Source organism: Astatotilapia calliptera, chromosome 6 (genome assembly GCF_964374335.1).
Source record: "Astatotilapia calliptera chromosome 6, fAstCal68.1, whole genome shotgun sequence".
Classification (NCBI taxonomy): Eukaryota; Metazoa; Chordata; class Actinopteri; order Cichliformes; family Cichlidae; genus Astatotilapia; species Astatotilapia calliptera.
The window spans coordinates 13,000,149-13,022,068 of record NC_137427.1 but is presented as its reverse complement, the minus strand read 5'-3'; the positions used below and the strand labels follow the sequence as shown (position 1 = coordinate 13,022,068).

At 38.3% G+C, this 21,920-nt stretch overlaps 1 protein-coding gene and 2 long non-coding RNA genes across 5 annotated transcripts in view; 1 reads left to right on the top strand and 2 right to left on the bottom strand.

Annotated features, from left to right (window-relative positions):
* Positions 1-2,006: 2,006 nt before the first annotated feature.
* LOC145429397 (uncharacterized) lies at positions 2,007-5,776 on the bottom strand. Its single transcript, XR_013909631.1, has 2 exons — positions 4,609-5,776; positions 2,007-4,121 (listed from the first exon to the last, which is right to left on the bottom strand). It is a non-coding gene; the product is annotated as an uncharacterized LOC145429397 (long non-coding RNA).
* Positions 4,101-21,920, top strand: part of LOC113023919 (phospholipid-transporting ATPase ABCA1-like) — a 35,957-nt gene continuing 18,137 nt past the window's right edge. For 2 of the 3 annotated variants that reach the window (XM_026170394.2, XM_026170391.2), the window contains exons 1-8: positions 4,101-4,270; positions 8,046-8,154; positions 9,325-9,418; positions 10,202-10,343; positions 10,460-10,578; positions 14,302-14,423; positions 16,080-16,271; positions 18,470-18,559. In XM_026170394.2, the coding sequence (XP_026026179.2) occupies positions 8,089-8,154; positions 9,325-9,418; positions 10,202-10,343; positions 10,460-10,578; positions 14,302-14,423; positions 16,080-16,271; positions 18,470-18,559 (825 nt within the window). In that variant the 5' untranslated portion in view covers positions 4,101-4,270; positions 8,046-8,088. Of the gene's footprint in view, positions 4,271-7,273; positions 7,690-8,045; positions 8,155-9,324; positions 9,419-10,201; positions 10,344-10,459; positions 10,579-14,301; positions 14,424-16,079; positions 16,272-18,469; positions 18,560-21,920 lie in introns of those variants that run through there. The other variant, XM_026170392.2, reaches the window with a different exon arrangement.
* LOC145429396 (uncharacterized) lies at positions 16,567-18,488 on the bottom strand. The gene is made up of 2 exons (XR_013909630.1): positions 16,829-18,488; positions 16,567-16,743 (listed from the first exon to the last, which is right to left on the bottom strand). It is a non-coding gene; the product is annotated as an uncharacterized LOC145429396 (long non-coding RNA).

Below are 21,920 nucleotides of genomic sequence, written 5' to 3'. Positions count from 1 at the left end.
TGCCAGCTCACCAATGTATGCTATTGTACTTTCAAGACACATTCCTCTACAAATGCTGTATCATTAACTCTTACTTTTCTTGACAGTGCATTTATTAAACTGTTTTTTGAACATTAGAAATTCATTAGTCTTTATGTGTGAGAATTCTGCTTTATTGATATGGAAAACAAACTTTGCAAGAAAATGGGGGGTGGGGGTTATCATTTTGGCCCCTCGGTGGGCTACAGAGTTCAACAAGGACCAATTTTGTCCCCAATAGTTTTTAATCTGCATGTTTATGAATTATCAAAGGCATTCAGAGCCTATAACACTAAGTGCATAGTTGGTAATATTATGTATGCAAATGATCTTATGGTATTTAGTCCTAGTAGTCTCTAATTCTTCACACGTTCTGCTTATGGTGTGGAAAACAGTATAGAAATACAGAGAAACAGACACAATGCCAGAACACTGCACGATGATTTGTAGAAACAAGGAGGACGAATATCAAAGATTTTCAAGTTTAAATAATCAGATAATAATCTTACTGTCTGTAATAAGGTTAAATATCTTAGACATCTTTCTGCAGATCAAATGACCAACAATGATGATATTTAAAAGCAATGTCGGATGATGTATACACGAACAAACATCCTCTTACATAAATTTAATGCATGTACAGGCTGAGTGAAGATCTGTCTAGAGAATATTGCTCTATATGGCTCATCTGTGAATGAATCATAGGAGAATGAGTTTACAGAAACTTCATGTAGCTTATGAAGTATGAAGAACTTTGAATGCTCAGGTAAATTGGAAAAGCACTATATAAGAACCAGTCCACTTACCATTTAGTTCATAATGAGGCTCATATTACTGAGGAAACCAGTCTCAGTGCATGTGAGACATTTGTAACTGCTGGAGTCAGTACATTTGAAGCATTATTAAGAATGAGATCAGTGTGGAGGTTAATGGATCTAAGGTTTGGCACCATATCAGTCTTCATTGTGGAAACACTGGTATAATTGTCTCTTTGTAGGAAGGTGATTTGGGTGTCTCAAACATTGTGGTGTATGATTTGTTTTGTTTCAATGGAATAAATAAAGATAGAAGATTATTGTTGGTTTCACTCAAGATTACTTTGGATAGCCAAAGAAAATGGACAATTATTGGAAATATCAGTTTTGAGAAAAACACTTGCTGTGGTTGGACTCTCGTTTTTAATGCAGACACATGTTTTTAAAAACTATGGAAACTTGAGCAAGGTTTTGCTATATTTTTTACATTCTTTTACACAGCAGAACTGTGTCACAATGTGTCTCTTTATGGATAAAATAAGCTGTTTTCAATAAAGAGATTACACATCTTACATTTTATTTCAGTTTCCTTTGTTTCAAAGAGAAAAGAAACTACGATTTATCCAGAGAACTTAAAGTGTGCAGCTCAGTCAAAAGCTAACTGAAAGACTAATTACCTTAGTGTTTGTGTACGCTGCCTTCAGTCCAGCACTGACTGAGTTAACAAAACGTAAACACAGACTCTAATGAAACAATGAACTGTCCAGAGATGTTATAGTAAACTGAGAAGGAGACATGCATCTTAGGATCCACTTGGCTTTGTCAGACAAGCGTTTGTTTTGTCTTTAAGTACTCTGAGAGCTTTCATTTAGATCTCTGTAATGCCTGCTGGGTGAGTTCTGTAGCCCAGAAGCAGTTTAAATTGTCCCTAGTTAGTCCAAAGTCTTCAGATAAAATAAACAGCTAAACAGGTTATTGTATAACTCAGTCAATTAATTATTGTTTCTGTATGACCTAGATAACTGTGATCCATCTTCACCGATTCACAAAATTCTGGAGATTCTGTAACTAATTACTGTGACAGACAGGAGATGGTGCTTTAATTTCACCCCATGCTTAGAGAACAGTTATAGTTATATAGTTAGTTAAATAGAGGTGTATAATGTTTCTTTTATTTTTTAAAGCTGAGTAATATGAAGTTTGCAAGATCACAAAGGACGATAAGACTCTGGACAGATTCTGCAGTTCATTTAGTCAGAATTCATTGCAGTATATCAAAGGACATGTCATTGCCAGATGATTGTCATGTTCTTTGTACGTCAGAGAATCTGTGTAATACATCATGCACCCATCTTGCAGCTTTTCTCAAACATCAACAAAGGCTTACCAGTAAACAAATAGAATCAGTGTTGGAGGGGATTGCTGGTCTTTATCCCTTTGATACAGACCAGAGAGAGAGAGAGAGAGAGAGAGAGAGGTCCAAACTTTTATCTTGCAAAAACTTGACAGTAGTAGTGCTTAATTTGTCAAAATATGTTTTTTTTCTTACAGCAGAAGTTGTTGCCAATTGTCACTGACGTTGTGGACATGCAAAGGTTTTAGAGTTGTTCCTGAATGGAAGTTTGTTGGACAGCAGAGCTATCCAGTTATCCATATTTAACCACACTTAGCAAGTTGACAAAGGTTTTGGGGCTAGTGAGCAGGCAAAGTAATAGAGATAGTGTTCTCTCATTAGAATAGATTGTAACAATTTTTCTTGATTCTTGAATGGTAAATGGTAAATGGCCTGTATTTATATAGCGCTTTACTAGTCCCTAAGGACCCCAAAGCGCTTTACATATCCAGTCATCCACCCATTCACACACACATTCACACACTGAAGGCATTGGTTATTAGCATTTCATTAAAGAGCCCGAGTTTACAGATTCTTACAGATTCTGTTAAGATTAAACAGAATCTACAAGAATTTCTGTTTTTGCTTCTCTTTACATTCAAAGAAAAAGAACATTTAAAAAGTGATGATGTGAAAGTTGTTGTTTTTTGTAAACTTGGGCACAGTCACTGATCAAAGTGAAAGTGATGGCCAGATAGACGCATATGAATGACCAGCAGCAACTTGTGGCAGCTATAATTAAACTTTTGAGCTTAGTCAAGTTACACAAGTTATTAAATATTAACATTGTTCAGTCAGTCAGTAAGTTATGAACAGGCCACATTAAACATATCTGACCACAGTGCAATACAAAGCAAAGAATTACAAATAAAAGCTTCCTAGTTTCAGAGTTTGGTGAAAGACATCAAAACTCAAACTCATCTCGAAGGGGATTCTGCTGGATTGCATCCCTTTGAAGTGGATCTATTTACTTAGCCCAGCAATGTTATCCCAGCTGACTGTGATAGCACTGCTGCAGCTCTGAAAGAGGATAATCTCATTTCTTATCCAAATCACTACAGCACATAGTTGCTGTACAGCATCTACTGTTTATTGTGCATTACCAAATCACTCCACGTGACCTGGAGTGGTCTTAGCCTGCCGTGATCTGAGTTTAGGTTTGAAGGATGAAAGCAGCAATTAGAAATGAAGCAATGACAAGCTAACATCCATGCGCTTTCTAAGCCGCTTATCCTTTTCAGGGTCACAGAGGGCCGGAGCCTATCTGTGCACACATTGGCCAGGAGGCAGAATACACATATACAGATAGAGCCACATTAAGACTCACCTATAGTATTGCGTTTCAGGAAGAATACAAGTGTACAGTTTGTTGACTGAACATCCAGTATTGTTGCAACTCCCTTGTTTATCTACAGGACCTTTTGAAATAGAAACTGTTCTGTGTTTGTATAGGCCTTTTAAACATTCATTCTCTAAATTATCAATATATCCATGCCCTTTACCCACACAACATATGGATATGGAAATGTTATATTTACAGAATTTACAGAATCTAATACATATTGTGTTCTACATTTTTACGATTATGTTGTATACCTAATATCATTTTAAATTTCTTGAACTCAATCCACTGTGCATAATTTTACTTAAATTATCAAGAGAAAGAGATAATAACGCATTATTATTATTATTATTATTATTGAATGGATATAGAACAATGGTCAGTAATCTGATTAAGTCTAAAAGAAGTGTTGTTGCTAATTGAATTTTTCCATGAATCATCCACTTATTGAAAAGCGGCACAGTGCACAGAGGCGCGCGAGTGTCGCTGGCCCTTTAAGACATGTTTTGCCTCCGCACGTGCTTTCCTTATATGGAAGCAGCAACAAACGGTGACCGTTAGTTACCTCTGCTGCTGCTCTTCTCTGCTCCGCATCGAGCTGCGCTATAAAACCCTGGCGGACAAGAAAAAAACATTTTGTCAGCCAGTGAGAGAGAGAGCAACGGTACACCGTAACAACTGAGGAGAACATTTTATTCAACCTTTGAACGAAGGATTTCAATTTATGAGAAGGAGTGGATATAAACACCGTGCAGGATACAGGTCGGTGATTTGGAAGCGCAGTTTTGACTTTTGTGAGAAACTGTGCGTTTCTTTGTTTAACAAAGAGTGTGAGAATATCTCTTTTAAAGAAAAAAATTCATATTACTATTTATGAAGACGTTGTCATCTTAATATTCTCAGTCCGCGTGAGTGAAAATTTAGTTTTCTTCTTTGATGAAAATTTATATTGTTTAATTATTGGCTAATTATTAGTCGACGTTTTTGCATTAACGTCGCGGAGTTAACCAGTGACGTTAATGTGCCTGAATAGACACTTTAAGTTTAAGTCAGTACTGTTGGGGTTTTTTTTAAGTACAAGTGAATGCATTTTTTCTTACCTTATTTTTTGCTCTTTTGTGGCGCAAGTGTCTTATGTGGTGTTAAAAAAAGCGATGCCAAGGTAGCTATAGTCAAGTACAGGACTTCCGGTGAGGTATACCAAAAATAAAAGGCAGTTTGTTGCAATGTCCTCTTTTGCAAACCCTTAAAGAAAAACTAAAGACGTAAAAACAAACAAACAAAAAATATCTACATTCTTCCTCAATTAACGCAAATCCACGACAGAGCGCTTTGCATGGTAACAGTTGTATGTATAGGTGGTCTTTGTTACATCGATATTTTCTCGTCCCATTTGTTGCCTCTTAATGCTGAAGGTTTGCTCACCCTACTTGTGCCTTCACTTTGGCTTACTTGATGCTGCTGCTGTGGGTCAGCGTCGCAAAGCTGATGACCGCCAGTAACCTCAGCTCAGTAACACAGTGAAACAGAAGCACAAAACTCTGTCAGACGATGATTTGAAGTCTGCTATATCGTTGACATTTGGTTGTAGTGCAAAAGGTGGCCAATTTCAACTATGACTATTAACTATATGCTGCTTATAATTTCTTCCTTTATTTTAGTTTTTTGTTGTCAGTGAAAAAAAAGTCTTTTTCTTTTAAATCTATGTGTATGTGCGCAGTGGTGACGAGAATGTAGGTTTTTTTTTATGTGTAGCTATGTACGCAGTGATGACGAGATGCATTACTGTAGGTTGTTTTTTTCATTCGTGATTTAGGGAAGCATAAACGCGTCTTTCCAGTAAAGCATCGACGATTTTATATTTCTTTTTTTCTTAATATCGAAAACGCTCTCTATAAAAACTCTTGAGTGATTTGTCAGGTGTTTTACACAAAGCAAGACAATGAAGTCAAGGGGGGGAAATCATGTGTGAGAGTGATATAACACGTGAGCGAGGATTGATGGTAAACAAGTATTAAAAAGAAAAAAATTTGTGTGTCTACCACTAGAGGCGCATTGGCTCTGCACTGTACGGGCTTCTCATCACTAAGCAGAACCGCTCGTGTCTCTCTGTATGCGACGCATTTCCACCACGTCGTGTCTCAGAATCATACAAATCCCGGAGGGTGGACTGATCGATAATGATTTATCGGGATGTCATGTTGAGCTGGTTGTATTATTGGAGAAAATATAGATAGAATTAAAGGTAAATGAATGCAAAGGTTTGTAATTGGCAATAAGGACGCAAACGCGGGGTTCAGTTGAGGGGAAGGGGGGTGGGCAGTTACAGAACAATAAATTTTGCCAGTAAAAAGACAAAACATATGTTTTTCTTTTTAAATCCCATGTATTTAGTAGAAAAGAATAGTGACATCTATTCACTGTGTGTGTTAAATGACGAAATGCATAGAAAGAATGCATTGTATGCATAGTTCACCATCTGCTACAGCACCATTGCTGTCTCTGATATGGTAATAAGCATGGTGTTCTCCGCATTCACCATCAGCTGTGATAAAACACAAGATCGTGCTGATGATGTTTTTTTGTCTTCGGGGTTTTCAGAATTCTCCCCCACATCCTCAGTGAATGGTCATCACAAATGGTCAACAGCGTTAAAATAATAACGAAAAATCAGACAGCTGATGTTTTGCTTTTAGTTTAGTTTTTTCAGTGAAGAGGCTCTCAACATGTCAGTTCCAGGTATCTTACATTGTGTCTCTGAAACTGTTATATATGCCCCCGAGTTCTGTTATTAAAATAAGTGACTCATGGAGAAAACAGATGTAGGAGTACAGCTGAATAAGGACAGGGGTTAGAGTATTGTTTGCTGTTCCCAAAGTTCATGTTAGTTTTTAATTGCGACATTTAATGCATTTAAGTGGATTTACTGATTACTTATAAATTCGCTGCAAAACACCTGAGAATGTGGTTAGATTGACTAAAATGTTATTTGCTTGAAATAGCAAAAATGCGGTGTAAAACCATAGAGAAGTGTATGAATGGCTTAATAAGGACAAGGTTTTTCAGCCCACAGGCAGATCAGTTAAGATCGTGTTTCAACATCACCCTGTCCTTGACATTGTTATTTTGTCATCCTGCTCTTTGTGAAATCCAGCCAGCTTTTCTCTGTATAAAGGACTTCTGTGTAATAAACAGCACAGCATTAATTCTCCCACCAAAAATAATCCAACTTCATCACCAATAAAACCATCAAATCTGAAAATACATAAAGTGCATTACTGTTAATAGTTTTTGAGCTCAGTGAAATGTTGAGATGTCAGGAATGAGCCCTTATACTATTTTTGATATGTCATGCTACAACGTCTTCCTCTCTAACTGCAGTTAACATCAAGTAAAATAGATTTCAGTGACCTTAATTAATAATTGTATCAGCCTTGAGCAGCAGTGACTCTTAAGTTCTTTATTAAAGAGTTTTTATGTTAACTTTTGATCACCAGGAGACCAAATTTACTGACTAATTCTTGATAATGCCGTGTTTCAGATTTCCAAGGCTTTCTTGTTTTAATTATTCACATTGATTAATTTTCTATCATCAGTTGTTCCTGGTATTAAAAAAAAGAAACTGAAATAAAACTATAAGTGACTGTATAGGTAGTCTCATTAGATCGCGTTGCATAAAACACATCTGAGCAAATATCCAAGGACTTTTTGAGCTGCAGATAGAGCAAACAAATAGGCAGGGAAAGGTTTCCACCCACGCAGATTTTCACAAGCATTTGAAAGAAACTCTGATTAATCAGTGGATTATTTTGTTTTAAACAATAGGAATAAATGGGTTTACGGTGATAACTTTAACTTTTAAACGAGACACAGTATTGTGTGCGATACTGAGTGTTAACAGGATGAATTTTATTTTGTGATTAAAGAAAAGAAGGGATTGGAGGGGTAGGGGGGTGGTAGCTAACAACTCGTACCAGATGACGAATTTGCCCCCCACCCACCCAGTCATTCTCCCAGAAGAAGCGTCACTTAACTTTGGTACAGACGGGGCTACATGAAGTGGACCTGAGTTTGCAGGGTTTAGCACCCTTCCTCAGTCAGTAGAGTTGGCTTCATTTGTCGACTGTAGCGATACTTTCGGCTTGGCTCTGAGTTTCAGATTGAAACAGTTTGTTAAATAGGTGAATGTTTTTGCCATCATTATTATTTTTTGATTTCTTGTTTCTATGTTCATGGCCTACTGTCACATGACGAGGCCGAGTTTACAGCCATATTCGGTAGAAATGCGTGATCTTGGTAATCATGGTTTTGCTAATGTAACATGTAACAACTTCCTGTTCTTTTTTTTTTTTTTTTTTTTTGTGCGTCAGTGGGGTATATTTTTTGTCATCCGTGTCTTTATCCACAGGGAATAGAGGTTTAGTTAGTCAGTTAGCTGACTTTGTTTAATTAGTGGACTTTTCACGCGGAGCAGATTGTTATTGATGAGTCCTTTATACAGTGTTTGATCCTCTTTCTTGTCTGTGTGGATTCACAGTGAGGAGCAGGAGCGTGCTCAGTGAGGTTGGGAAGACGGCAACATGGCAGTCTCCACTCAGCTGGGTTTACTGCTTTGGAAGAACTTCACCTACCGACGGAGACAGACTGTAAGTAGCAGTGTAGCTCAATTGACTGATTAATCCTGTATTTGGGTATTTGTTTTATCTGTTTGTCGTGACTCTTAAAATGTTTTCCTATTTATCAGTGTTTCACTAAACCAATTTTTTGGGGGTTAAATACCTTTTATTCAGTACCCACAAGGAAATTGTGTACCTTTTATTTTTCTTCTTTCAGTTTGGTTTTATCGTTGCTATAATTTCCTACTATTGCCCATGGTATTGTTCGTCACAAAAAAGACAGATCCATCGTTTATGATTTCCCAGCAATGCTTTGTCTCACTTTTTAGTTGGTTTACTTTAAATGTAATCTTTGAATGTGATCTTCCAATGCCACATGCCTAGTCATAAAAGCATTGCAGAAGCTTGTTTATACGGGTTATTGCATTGCATAGCCCAATGCAATGGCAACAGTGTAATTGTCCTTTGTGCCACTTGGAAAGAAAAGTGCTGCTGTTTACTGTGAATCAGTTGAAGACAGCTTGATGACACAATTATGTGTCAGATCCATTATCCAGTTACTCTTGTGTTGGTTGATGCCTACACACTCAAAGTTATGTAAATGAAATTCAGTTCCCAAGTGTTGAATAGTATTCCATTATAAATGGAGAGGCTTCTCTGTGTACAATTAAGCCATTTGTCCATCAAGTCGAAAATGCTGCTCAAAGTGACGGCTTAGCTGCGTGACTTTCGGTCCAATTATTTGCAACAATGGGATACAGTACATTTTCTGAGACGTTGGCTTTGTTCTTTATCCCTACATTGTATGTCTAGCATGCTGTTAAAGCCTGTGTCAAAAGCAGATGAAGCGAGGAAGCCATATGGAGCAGATGGACAAATCCACAGTCCTTAAATCCAGCAGATCTCTCTGTCTCACTCCATCTCCTCTTATTAACCCATATACTTTACTTTAGAGTCATGCTGGGATTAATGTTTGAAGAGCAACAGCTGATAGCCCCTTTCCTCACGCACTTGATATTTTTCTGTCTTAAAGCAGTAGAAATACCCTTAGATGAACTGTAAATACACAAACACACAAAAGCAAGGTAAAAAATAGATTACCCATTGTTTTGGGATGATTAACTTATTTTTTCACATGAAGATTTTAAAGCCTGCTTTCTTTTCATTGATTAAGCTTTGTCATCATCCATTGTGTCTTAGATCCAGTTGCTGATTGAGATCGTCTGGCCCCTGTTCATCTTTTTCATCCTGATATCAGTCCGAATATATTATCCGCCCTATGAACAACATGAATGTAAGTGTTGTTAAAAGCATCATCTTAAAAATTTCTGCAAGTTTTTCCTACTTTTAAGTGAACTTGGTATCATCGGTCTGAACTTTCTAACAGTTGTTCTGCATTTTATAAAAAAAATTCAGGAAAACTATGCCAAATGGGTTAGATCACTACTTTACTCATCCAGGGAATTTTTGTTTTATTCATAGAAGAATCTGTTGGACTTGCCAACATTTACTTGCACTGACTGAACATGTGATAAGACTCGGGGAATTACATTACTGGCTGTCAATACAGCTGGTTTCACAACTTTGGCCCCATTTAAGTCAATAAGATTGCAACTCATTGATTGAAAGCACAAAATAATCCTGGTAGTATTCATAAAGATTTTTTTTTCCACTTTTGAAAAGGAAAGTTGTCACCTCCAACAGAATTTCCTCAAATTTTCAATTCAGCTGCATCGCAATTAACCCAATAAACTCATGACAGAAAGTTAATCATGGCTGTGTCAACTTTCTGACAATGGTTGGCTTTCTCTTCTTATCTTTTGTATTATAATAACTGGTTCTACTCTGTCAGTTGTGGTTATATCGGTAATGTTAGCTCATGAGAGTTCAAATTATGTTAAAGATAAAATCAGCACTCTTTAATACTGATGTTGCAATGATGTATATGTTCCCAGTTGGTAGTTTAATGCTATCAGGTTTTCTTCTGCAGTGTCTGTCATCTGTTTTATGACTTCATTTAACAAAAGCTGATATTATTACATCAAATTATATCTGAATTTGTATGTATATTTTTCAGGTCACTTCCCAAACAAGGCCATGCCTTCAGCAGGTACTCTGCCCTGGGTACAAGGTATCATCTGTAATGCCAACAACCCCTGCTTCCGTAATCCCACACCTGGAGAGAGTCCTGGGGTGGTGGGAAATTTTAATGATTCTATGTGAGTACTTTGGCTGTCAAATGTATTAATATTTAACAATTTATGCACTGATTCACAGAATTCAAACAACACATTTTTTTTGTTTCATCCAATTCTCATCCTTCTCTAAACACCAGAATCTCCCGTCTGTTCACTGATGCCAAGAAGATCCTGTTGTACACTCAGAATGATAAGAGCTATGAAGGCTACAAGGGACTGCTAAGAGCCCTCAGGAATCTTCAGAAAAACACTGCTCGTAAGTTTGTGCCTTTGATTATTTGGTATTTTTTGTGTTAGTAAGTGTTTGAGGATCAGGTGACTGATCATTGATCACCCTTTAACCCACTCCTCCTCCCTTTTTACTCTGAAAAAGACCCAAGAATATATTTCCAGGTACAAGTAAGAGCTGTAATGTCTTGTGATCTGCAGTGAGATAGACTTCAGTCGTTGCAGATCAATACACTGACAAAAATATGCTAAACGTAGATAAAGTGACTTAAGATCACGTTTGCAGTGTACCAGCTCGTGCAACTAATGGTACCCTGAGTACTCAGAGGCCCCTTATCTCAGTCCACCAGATGTCATGGGCCCGTTTTCTGAGCAGCTAGTGGGTGTTGCACTTCTCCACTTTTATGTGTCGCTGGTGGTAGCAAAGTCTAAACTGCCCTGACAATCACAGCATAATCATAATAAGGATTTTCTACTTTGTCTGGATTGGAGTATTGTTTCTTCCTGTCTGTTACCGATAAAGTTTGCACATTTAGGGGGGAAACATATAATGATGTTATGGAAAAAACATTATTAAAGGATAAAAAGGAGGACCAGAAGGATGGCATTTCAGGACAGTGTATAACAACATTAAACAGCAGTGATGTAACTACTAACCTCCCTTAATTGGTGATGTGAAACGAGGAAGTCTAATTAATCTGGCTGCTCTTTTGTTTGACTCATTAGTGTTTCCTTGCTTTTATACTCACACAATAATAAGTACATTTATTTTCTGATATACTGAGAAGCTAAAGCAATTATAAATTATGCAATAAAACACGGCAATCAGTTTCTTGTTATTTTGGGTACCTTAGCTGACTTTTTGTTAGCCTGGAGATACAATTCATTATGCAATGATTCCTACAAAGCAAAGCATGGTTTGCAAACAAATCAGCTCACACAAAGAAAATATGGACTGGCAGTTTTCAATTGTAAAGATTTCTCAGTTTCCATGCCTTGTGTGGCGTGTGATATTGTATTCCTTTTTTCTGTCAGAATTTCTTTGGAATGCCTTAAAAACCAGTGATATATCTTATCTATCTGTGCGTTATTACATTTTATTTTAAATGGAGTGAACAGGGAGCCATGGGGTTTCTTTTTAACACAGTTTCTCTGTATCTGTGCACTTCATCATAATTGCTTTGTGAAAGCGCAGCGGTCTGATAGTCGTCAATCCCATATTCCACTCAGTATCTCTTTTAATCCACAAAAGGAAATGAGCTGATATAGAGCAGAGACAGCGCTGTGTGATGCCAAAGAGGGCAAACAGAGCTGGTGCTGCTTCAGAGTGATGCTATAAGAATAACAGCCTAGATCAAAGAGCTGAGAGTGGAGCCTCTCACATGTTGGTTAATAATTCAGCACTTGTAGGGAGGTCATTTCAATAAGACCTTAACTGATAAAGGTGGATTGTGAAGTGTTGTGGACAGGGATAAGCTTTTTGACTTTAGATAACAAGACAAGTGGATGACACTGTATGTTATTTTCATTGATCAGATCTAACAGATATCTGTGGTGTGAGATGACATGGACAATTACATCAAAGTAAACAATTCATCAGTAATTTGCAATATCCAATATGCTGCATATTGCCATTGCTATATATGCAATATGTTTTTGAAATGTGTTTAATATCATAAGAGTAGATGAGAGGTAAATATATTTTGATTTTGATTCCTAACCATATTGCTAATCTTCAGAGAAGTAAAGCTTAATTGCAATTGCATAGTGAATCTTCCACCGTCTTCAATCTGCCTGACTGCTTTAAAAGACTTTATTTGAGTGTTGTTTTGTTTTTTGAGCCCGAGCTTTTGAAGTAGAGACTTTAACAACAGTTTGCAAAGACACTGAAAAACTTTCAGAACAGTGATTATAGTTCTTATTATGTAACATCAATAATCAGTGAATGGAGAGTGATCTACAACACAAATAGGCTCACATGCCAACATACTCGTAGACAGTCCAGCAGGTTTTTTCCCCCCTTGAGGTTAATTTCACCTTAAGTCTGTTAGATGAGTTTTTGTGACAGATTTGGTATCACAGAAATGACAGCTTGATTTTGAACTAGTTTGACCAGTGATGCCACGGTCGCTAAGGTGTGTGATGTCAGTACTGTTTAATTACAAACAAGATTGATAGGTAATGCCAGGAACACGTACAGACTTGCAAATGTTAATATGGGACTTGCCCTCATATCAGGCTGGCACCAACGCAGGAAAAACACACATAAACAAATACTTCAAAAACTGTTCCTGTTCCTGATAAGTGATAAGTTGCTGACTGCTGACTGCACAAAGTACTGCTAGATTTTCCATTTCAACAAGGTTGCACCATCCACACTGGTGTGTCCCGAAGGGTCTTTGGATGCGGTGCACCATGGGAGCTTTGACTTCCTACTGGGGCGCTGATTAGACCTTATTAATACTCCCTAGCTGTTACCAGCTGGGACTTGAGGTCACACATAGACAAAGACACACAAAGGCACACAATTAGTTGTACATGCACAGGTCCATAAGGACTGGTAAGGGTATTTAGGACTTTAAAAGGATGTAGATGTTAAAACTTTCACCCTTACAAACAATTCACACACTACGGCGCGTAGATATTGCAGGCAGTAAAAAAAGTGACAACACACATGTGCCCTCAAACACACAGAAACACACTGTTCCCTTTCATTTCCTCTCGGGGGATGTTCAGTTCAGTCGAGACAAGTGTTTCCTGTCTGCATGAGTTTGTGTGCGTTTGCATCTGTGCTTGTTATAAAAACCAGAGAGCAGAAAAAGATTTACTTAAGATAATGGGAAAGGAATGGAAGATGAGAGGGGTTGTAGGAAGATGTTTTTTAAACAAGCATTCCTGATTTATAGTTGAGAACAGACTAGATGAGAGCAGATAAAAACAGAATAGACGGCCAGTAATCAGGCAGGGTGGTAAAAGAATGCGTAAACCTTTTTTTAAAGGGAAAAAGTTGATATAAAAGTATGTCGTTCCACCAACAATCTATTCTTGCGAACTGAAGGAGTTCCTGTTCTTGCTACATGATTATTCTAGTTAGTAGTTTCATTCACGGCTAGTAAATAGATGGCTTTCAAATGGTCTAAAATGTTAGTTAGAGGGCAGAACGCTGTGTGAAAGGAGAGATGGGAAAATCTGGGGAGATAAATCCTTATAGAGGAGAAGAAGACAGAATATTTAGTCCAAAGTTGAATGCCCTGTAGTAACCCTGAGTTCCAAACCTGGAGCTGAGGAATAGAGAGAAGTCAGTGTGTGTGCGTGCATGTGTTTAACCACACAGCTTACTCAAGCCAGTTTCTGAAATGGTTTGACTTCACTGGAATGCAGCAAAGTACAACGAGTGCAGATGAGACATTGTGTTTCTGGGTAAAGCCATCATTGTTCATTTCCTTTATCTTTTTTTGGAATTAGCCAAAAAAACAAGGATTATCTGTGTGTGGAGGTCATTTATCATCGAATCACTGAATCTTTAATTAAGGCCTTTAAATTTTACAATTGTGAGATTGAATTTTGACAATATAAAAACAGTCTCTTTGCAGATATGTGCTTAGGTAGAGCTTATAACTTTTTGAAAGCAGTTTGTTTAAACCTCTTCTCCTGGGATATCTGCTATTTGTCTTTATGTCAGAATCAACCACTAGAAAGTGGTATTATTATTATTATTTTTAATCAGTGTATCTGGATTTCTTTCCTTTAGGTTTCAAGCTGAAAGACTTTTTGCGTGATGATGAAACCCTTTCTCACTTCCTGCATCACAATGCGTCACTTCCTCGTCACGCCCTGAAGCATATAGTGGAGGCTGATGTCAATCTTGAGAAGGTAAATGAAGACAGTTGTCTAGAATCATTATTATTTATTTTAAAATCTTTCTTCAGTAACATTCACCAATGGGTTAAATGTTTTCGTGCAGCTTCTCTTACCACCTGAGAACCACTACCAATACTTGTATCACTGTTTTTTTTTTTCTTTTTTATGAGATAATCATAACCACCCCTGGCCACAGTGTTTGTGAATAAATCCAGTGACCTTGGCTTCATAGCGTCTATTGGGCCACTGTATTCTGCTGTGGCACAGCTAAGCCCTTAATACCCGAGAGAAAAATCAGAGTGGGTGAGGGGCAGATGGGTGAAGAGGTTGTCCCCTTATCATTAGTCTTTTTGTTCAGTTTGTTTTTTCTCTAAACCCAGTGTAATGGAAACAATTTAAATGAGGTCATGTATGCTTATATATATTGTTTTTTTCTTTTTTAAGTCAGTAATTGAATTATTTTCCATTATTTTTACATTCAAAACTCCCTTTTCTGTTGCTCCCTCCCTCACTTTTAAACGATTCCTCTCGTCTTGTGTTTAATTTTCCATAATTCAGAACATGCTCATGCGCAGGTCAACACACAGAACACTTCTTCTATGCAAACAAACTCCATAGAACATACATTGACTGATCTGCCTACCCTCAACAACAGCTCCCACCTCAGCACATCACATCATCCTTGCTTAGCAGTTGGAGGGCTGAAGTCACATGGCCGCTCCTCCTTCCCCACATTTCTCCTCACGTGCAGAGACCAAAGCTCAGAGACAAATTCCCACTCTGGGATCATGTTTTACCATCTGTTCATCTCATTCCTCTCTCCCGGACAGCTATTGATCAGATAGGGCGATGTCCTTTTGGTCAGAAATTTCATAAAGAGCATTATTGAAGGAGAGGAGAGAAAATTCAAGGAAGTATGTGTTGCCATATATTGCTGTGTCCTTTGTTGTATAAAGTGAGAGTGATTCCCAGTCCCTCGACCTGTCTGCTGTAAGCACTGATGTTTTCCCAGTGAAAACACTGGAAGTCGTGTATGTCTGTGCAGATTGTGAAGTCTAATCGACATGATGGCATAACAAAAAATGTTAAAGGACATTTACAAAACAAGACACTGACACAAATACACACATTTCTACAGTCTTGAGGAAAAGGGGCCTTAATTGTGGCTGCAGCTGCTTAATAAAATTTCTTTCTATCTTTGTGAGTTTTTAAAAGAGAAAAAGAGGGATAATTTTTTAAGGCAAAATGAATTTCTTGGAATTGAGTTTTGCTTGGAGTACTGGAGTACTTTTAACGTTTGTCCAGTTTGTTCTTGGCTTACCCAGCATCGCCATTCAGAACGTTTCTTACCTCATAATTGCTCAATAATATTTTTTCTGGGAACATCATTGTTTTGCTTACATGGTCAGCTTTCAGGAATTTATCAGTTTGTGCGTGTTTTTTGGATATTAGTCATATAAGAGCCAGTAACAGTCACCTAGCAAACTTTGTTATTCACCAAATTTTGATGCAGTTTTACTTGTAAATCCATTGTAGCTTAACTCAATATATAAAACAAACACAGACATTAAAATTCTCCTGTTACATTATCTCACCTATGCATTCTTTTTCATTATTCTCTATATTATCTCAATCCTGTTTTGTCTTTTTTCCCTCCTCTCTTTTTAGGTCCTCACAAAAGGTTTCGGCTTCCATCTCAGAGATCTCTGCAACACCACACCACTGGAGGAGTTTGTCCACATTGCTGACCGCAACGTGTCCCGCATGACTCAAGAGATCATCTGTAAGAGTTCCAGTGATTGGCTGAACAAGGCCCAGAGCCACTTCCTGTCTAACTTGGACTTCCTAAAACCTGTTCGGGTAAGTTGAAATCCATGAAATGATAAGTTTAGAATGGATCTTAATTTTGACATCAAATGTAATATTGCTAATAATACCTATATAACGTCTTATTTTAGTATTTCTGGCATAAAATGAAACATAAGAAAACAGATGAAAAAAAGCAACAAACTTGTAACTCAATAGTGTGTCAGAGTACAGCACTCTAAATCTGCCATCTGTGTTTACATATTTGACCGGGATGTGGTATTTTGTGTCACGGTCTGGCTGGCAGACCGTGGGGATGTGGGGAAAGGAGGACCCAAAACGCAGACTCTGCGATGCAAACAGTGCTCTTTATTCACAGTGAAAAACTGTAAACACAATAACTCCCCGTTGCTCCCTTGAACCCCGTGTGCGTGCTTCCCTCCGACGTCTGTGCTCGTGCTCGTGCTCCCCGCTGTTGTGTTTCCGCACACCCCGTGCGTGCTGCCTTTCTGGACCACTCTTCCTCCTGCAGGGAAACCATAGAGGCAGCCGTCAACACTAACCCTCGGCGGGCATATACGAACAACACAGACATATGCTGACACACTAACTTGGTACGATAACTCAATGATCCCGCGCCGGTGGGAGCTCCAACACTCTCCTAAGTAGCTCCCCCGACGAGCCCTGATCACCAACAGGTGTGGCAGGAACTTCAGGTGTGGCCAGTCCTTCGCAGGGCCACACCTATCAGGCCTGCAGGTGGCTGTGCTCCATCCTCCAGCCACACCCGCAGACATACACACGTATACACCCACACCCTGCCTATACATACGAGTGGGACACAGACTAACACAGCATTGTGGAGAAAACACACATCACCAAATAACAATAATACTAACAACAATAACAACAGTCAAAACTGGTCACGGACCCCCGAGTCCTCCAGAGCCGGGTCCGTGACATTTTGTGTACCTGCCCGGAACTAGGAAGACATGCCCTTCCTGTTTAAAATGGAAAATATGCATTATTGTCACGGAACTGTGACGCTTCGTGGTTATAGTAAAACTATTACTAGTGCTCATGTATTTATTCAGATATCCCCAAAGTGTTTTTCAGTCAAACAAAGTACTTTTTTTTAGAAGTCCCTAGCTTTCTTTTGCAAGGAGAATCACAAATGTTCTTTATAAAAACACCTTTTGACCAGTCAGTGGTCAAAAGGAATTATAGTTATAACCACAATCTCTTATATTTTGTGCTCCCATGTCTATTTTTTGTTTGCTTTGGGGTTTTTTTTTTTCTTTTCAGCTTAACCTCCCTTCTCCCTGCATGTTTCCAAAACGCCTGCCCTATCCCTCCAAACCCATGATAGAAATGTGAGTCATGATTGGAAGGATGGGAAGAGGTCAGCCAACATTATGCAGCACAGAATGTTCAAACAAGAAACAAACACAGGAGGAGAGAAATGGAGAATATCTCTGAATGTCATCATTGTCAGTAAAGTTAATAACCATTGCTGGTGTTGTCTTGCTCACTCGCGTGTAAATAAGGAACATTTCTGGCTCAGAGAAGCGTGATTTTATCAAGCCAAAAAATCATGTGTATGTCTTTTTAATTGAGTCTTTAAAACAATGATGCAAGACTGGGAAATTTTTCCAACAGGAAAAAATTTGAATTGCATAATATGAAGACCGGAACTTGCATAAGTCCGTTTCTCCCCATTTGTGCATGTGTATGTGCATGTGTGTGTGTGTAAAACAGAGGGACAGTGGAGAAATTGTTATGGCAAGAGAAAGTCAGGCAGACGAGCGAGCAACTTAGAGAGAAAGAACTTACTAGAAAGTTAAATTGTCTTTCTCTCTTCTTAGAAAGCCACTCTGTCTTCAGAAGCACCTGTGGTTTATCGAATTTCAGACATTCCAGCAGCTGACAACTAAATGTGATATATGAGAACACTCTCACGCACTTGTATACTCACAGCAGTCTGACAAATGGAAACCTAGGTCAAACTAACATTGACCTGTTGTTCTTTCTTGGGTCCCTCTTCATTCACCTTTGACCCAAATGTTATTCTTCCTCTTTACCCCACAACTTTCTCACCTTTCTCTGCCTGTGTGATAAATCTTTTCCTGTGGTCATTAGTAGTATATTATGCAAGAACAAAAGCAATTAGAAAATAGCCAATCAATTTTTATTTGTGCAGGCTACCTTAAAAATCTCTACAGCACAGTAACTGTCCTCTTTGTATCTCACAGAGGGATGTGAGGTCTGATCCAAAAGACATTCAGGAAGTCTCAGCTGCAACCGACAATCTTCTGGAAAGCCTGGGAGCACTGGCCGTTGAGGTAAACACACCGCCGATGTATACAGATAACGCAACCCCCCCATGTTAACATAACACGAACAAACAAGGTTACTGAGGTATTTGTGTCCAAAGTTCAGTCCCCTATAAAATCAATGCTTACCAAGAACCAAATCTCACTAAAGATATTTAAAGTTAGGGTCGAGGTAGTAATAAGTAATAGAAAGCACACTGTGCACTTTGATTCGAAAAGGTTGTTCTTATATGAGTCTTTTATAACACCTCATATAAAATCAGATCTCCTCTACTGACACAGTGTGCTCTGATTTACTAGGGTCCCTCTGTTTTTAAGCGATTTTGCACCACAGATCACGTTATTGTACAAACAGTAGAAAATAAATTATAGTCTAAAGCATAAAAAACTGCAGTAATGCATCTTGTTGAAGCTTAGATAAAAGTAAGCAGGCTGTGAAATATTCCTGTAAAAGCTTTGCTCAGCAGGCAACCAGGTGCACTGTCTTCGCTTGTCTCACATCATTGCAGACAAGCAGTATAGAATCACGTGCATGCACGCTCACTTCCACGTCTGAGCTAATGTATCTTAGCGTTGCTGGAGTGTAGTTAGAAACGAGAGAAGCTACAACAGAACCTTCTTTCTCTCAGGCCCCTGCTTGGTGAGTTGGCAAAACATAAAGATCCAGTCGTGAATGCAAGTGTGTGTATGTGTTGGTGTATGTTCCTCCTAAGCAGCTGCAAGAACACCAATGTACTTCTGTCTTCTCCTCTTCTCGGCAGCTGATGTTGCATTATTCCACTCTCTGTTCTGTGTAAATGATTTATAAGCATAATCTCATGAAATCTTTTTTAAAAAAGAATTTCAACTGAAATCATTCTTGCACAACTTCCTCTGTGCTTTACCATGATTATATTCATTTTGGCCACAGCTGCTTGGAAACTTTTACACGTCACTGGAGACTTGGTTATGTTTTAGGTTGCTGAAATTGGGAATGAATTGCTATCATGCAGTGGCGTAATGACCAAAAAAAGACTATAATTCTTTTCAGTCTGTTACTTTGTTAGAAGCAGATTATATGACGTTGCTTAGCTGGCTGATAGATGAGATATGCAGCTGCCAGAATGGAGACGTGCAATCATGTACCCTCTTGTTCCCAACCAAAAATCATTCACAGCCTGTGTTTCAAGCCAAGGCTTATCACTATTGAATGGCATAAAGAGCTTAATGCATTTTCAGAATTTTTCTTCAGGAGCAAAGAAAAAGCCCTTTTCCACATTACCAGCCCTGTGACAAACCTCATGAAAAAAAGTACAGATGTTAATGTTTTTAATGTGTCAGGTTTATATTGTTGATTGTCATTTATGCTTAGAAATATTTACTCATATATGCTTAGAAGTATATAATCATTTGTAGATTGAAAGAATGTCTCATCCTAGGAGGTCTGTAACAACTCTGTGTAGCATGAAGAGGGGGGTGCGTTCACTCCTCTCCAGAGTGTTCTGGCATAGATCACTCTTGGGATCATGAGCAAGGTTGTATCTTTTCTTGCTGATACATGGTATAGCAAACACATCTATATCTGTTTTACTCTAAGTGCCTTTTGTTTAGATGAACTGCTGGACTTCCAGACCAGCAGGTTTAGGGAAGTCGTTTATGGGGTCACACTCTGACCCAACGCACAGGCAAGGTACTCTTTGTGTGTATGTAGACGTCATATGTTAATGAACCTATGTATATTCATGTAACCTCAAAAAGAGCAGTGTTACGGGGGAGCGGACGAGAGCAACTGGGGTCAAGTGAAGGAACGACGTTTGTCCAGTTCTCTCCCGTGCACGAGAAACATGAAGAACTTTGCCTACTCGTGTCTTGCTTTGCTGTGTAGTTAAAATGTCTTGAACGTTCCAGCGAATAGGTTTAAGCTACAAACCTATCAAATGTTTGTTTGGGGTTTTTTTTTTCAAAAATGTCTACTTTTTAAGCTACCTCGTGGCTTTTCATTAAACACTGGATAAGTAGTATGAGCGAGCCTGGCATTATGGAGCAATGAGATGTAACTATTCTTATCAACCAGCATCTCATAACTACATGGAAAATTATGCAAAAAGAAATGGTCCATGTCAGACTTACATAATGGTCGTTGTCTGAATCAGACATCGCTGCCTTTTATTTCTCTGCTAGCCATGATGAGTTTAAATTTTTAATGTATTGTTAAACTAATTACTTAAGTACTTTATCTGAAGCCTTTTCTCAGTTTGTAAGTAGATTATTTTGGTTTTGCTGAGGAGGCAGGCATTTGTGCACTAATAATCTGGAATCCCCCCTTAGAATTTATACTAAAACCTTCATTATGATTGGTGGCAATTATTGAAAAGGGGGTCATGAATTGTCTTCTCTGGCAAGACTGGCAAATGCAGACTATTTGTGAAAAATTGATTTAAAACTCTTTTTAGAGTTTTTAAAGTCAGCTGAATCTCTTAACATGACCAGATGAACAAGAGAGAACAAGCTTATAACTTAACTTTTTTGACTCGTATAGTGTTCATTAGAATTTTTCACAAAGAAGCCCAGTTTACAGTGCATACAGCAACATTCTTAGCTTATTTACTCTTTCCTGCTTTAAAATGATCAGTGTATTGTTATGTGTTTTTCTAATAGGTTTACGTTATTAGAAAGAACAACTGTGTGCACCTGCAACTCCCATTCTATTGTTTTGTCTGAGAATTTGGATCTCTTTGGAAGTTATCTAAATGTATTTTATACTTGTGACTTGATGTTCACAATTATTTTAGGATTGCCCTCCAAGGGTCTGTTCTCATCTAAATAGCTGTGTGCTTGAGCGGAAACTTGAACTTTAGTAACCTGTGTAGACTCAGCTGTGGGGTTACTCTAGGATGATCTTTCTCTGCTGCCTCCATGTCTGTGTCGATGTGCGTGTGTGTATTTTTGTGCAAGTTCCTGCATGGATGTGTGTATTAGTCACCTAGTCACCCAAGATAACATGGGCAGTAACCCACTAGGGAAATGACACATTAATTTAGTCACACAAAAGCGTTTTCAGCACAAGGCAAGTACGCACTCATGCAGACCTATATATAAATTTTGCCTGGTGGCTACATGCAGTGTTAAATACAGACACACACATACACATATGCACAGCCTGATATTTTTTTTATGTACTTTGACAGCCACAAAACAAAACTTCCTAAAAGACTCTGATATGCACCCAGTCAGCACTACAGACAGACACATACTGGCAGAAATAATCACCCACAGTTCTTTGTACATGACAGAGCAGGAAAGCATGTGACCATTTGATGTGGCTGCAGGATCAGCTGCAAAGCGACCGCATACAAAACGAGCTCAGCGAGTGCAAATGTAGGACGCAACA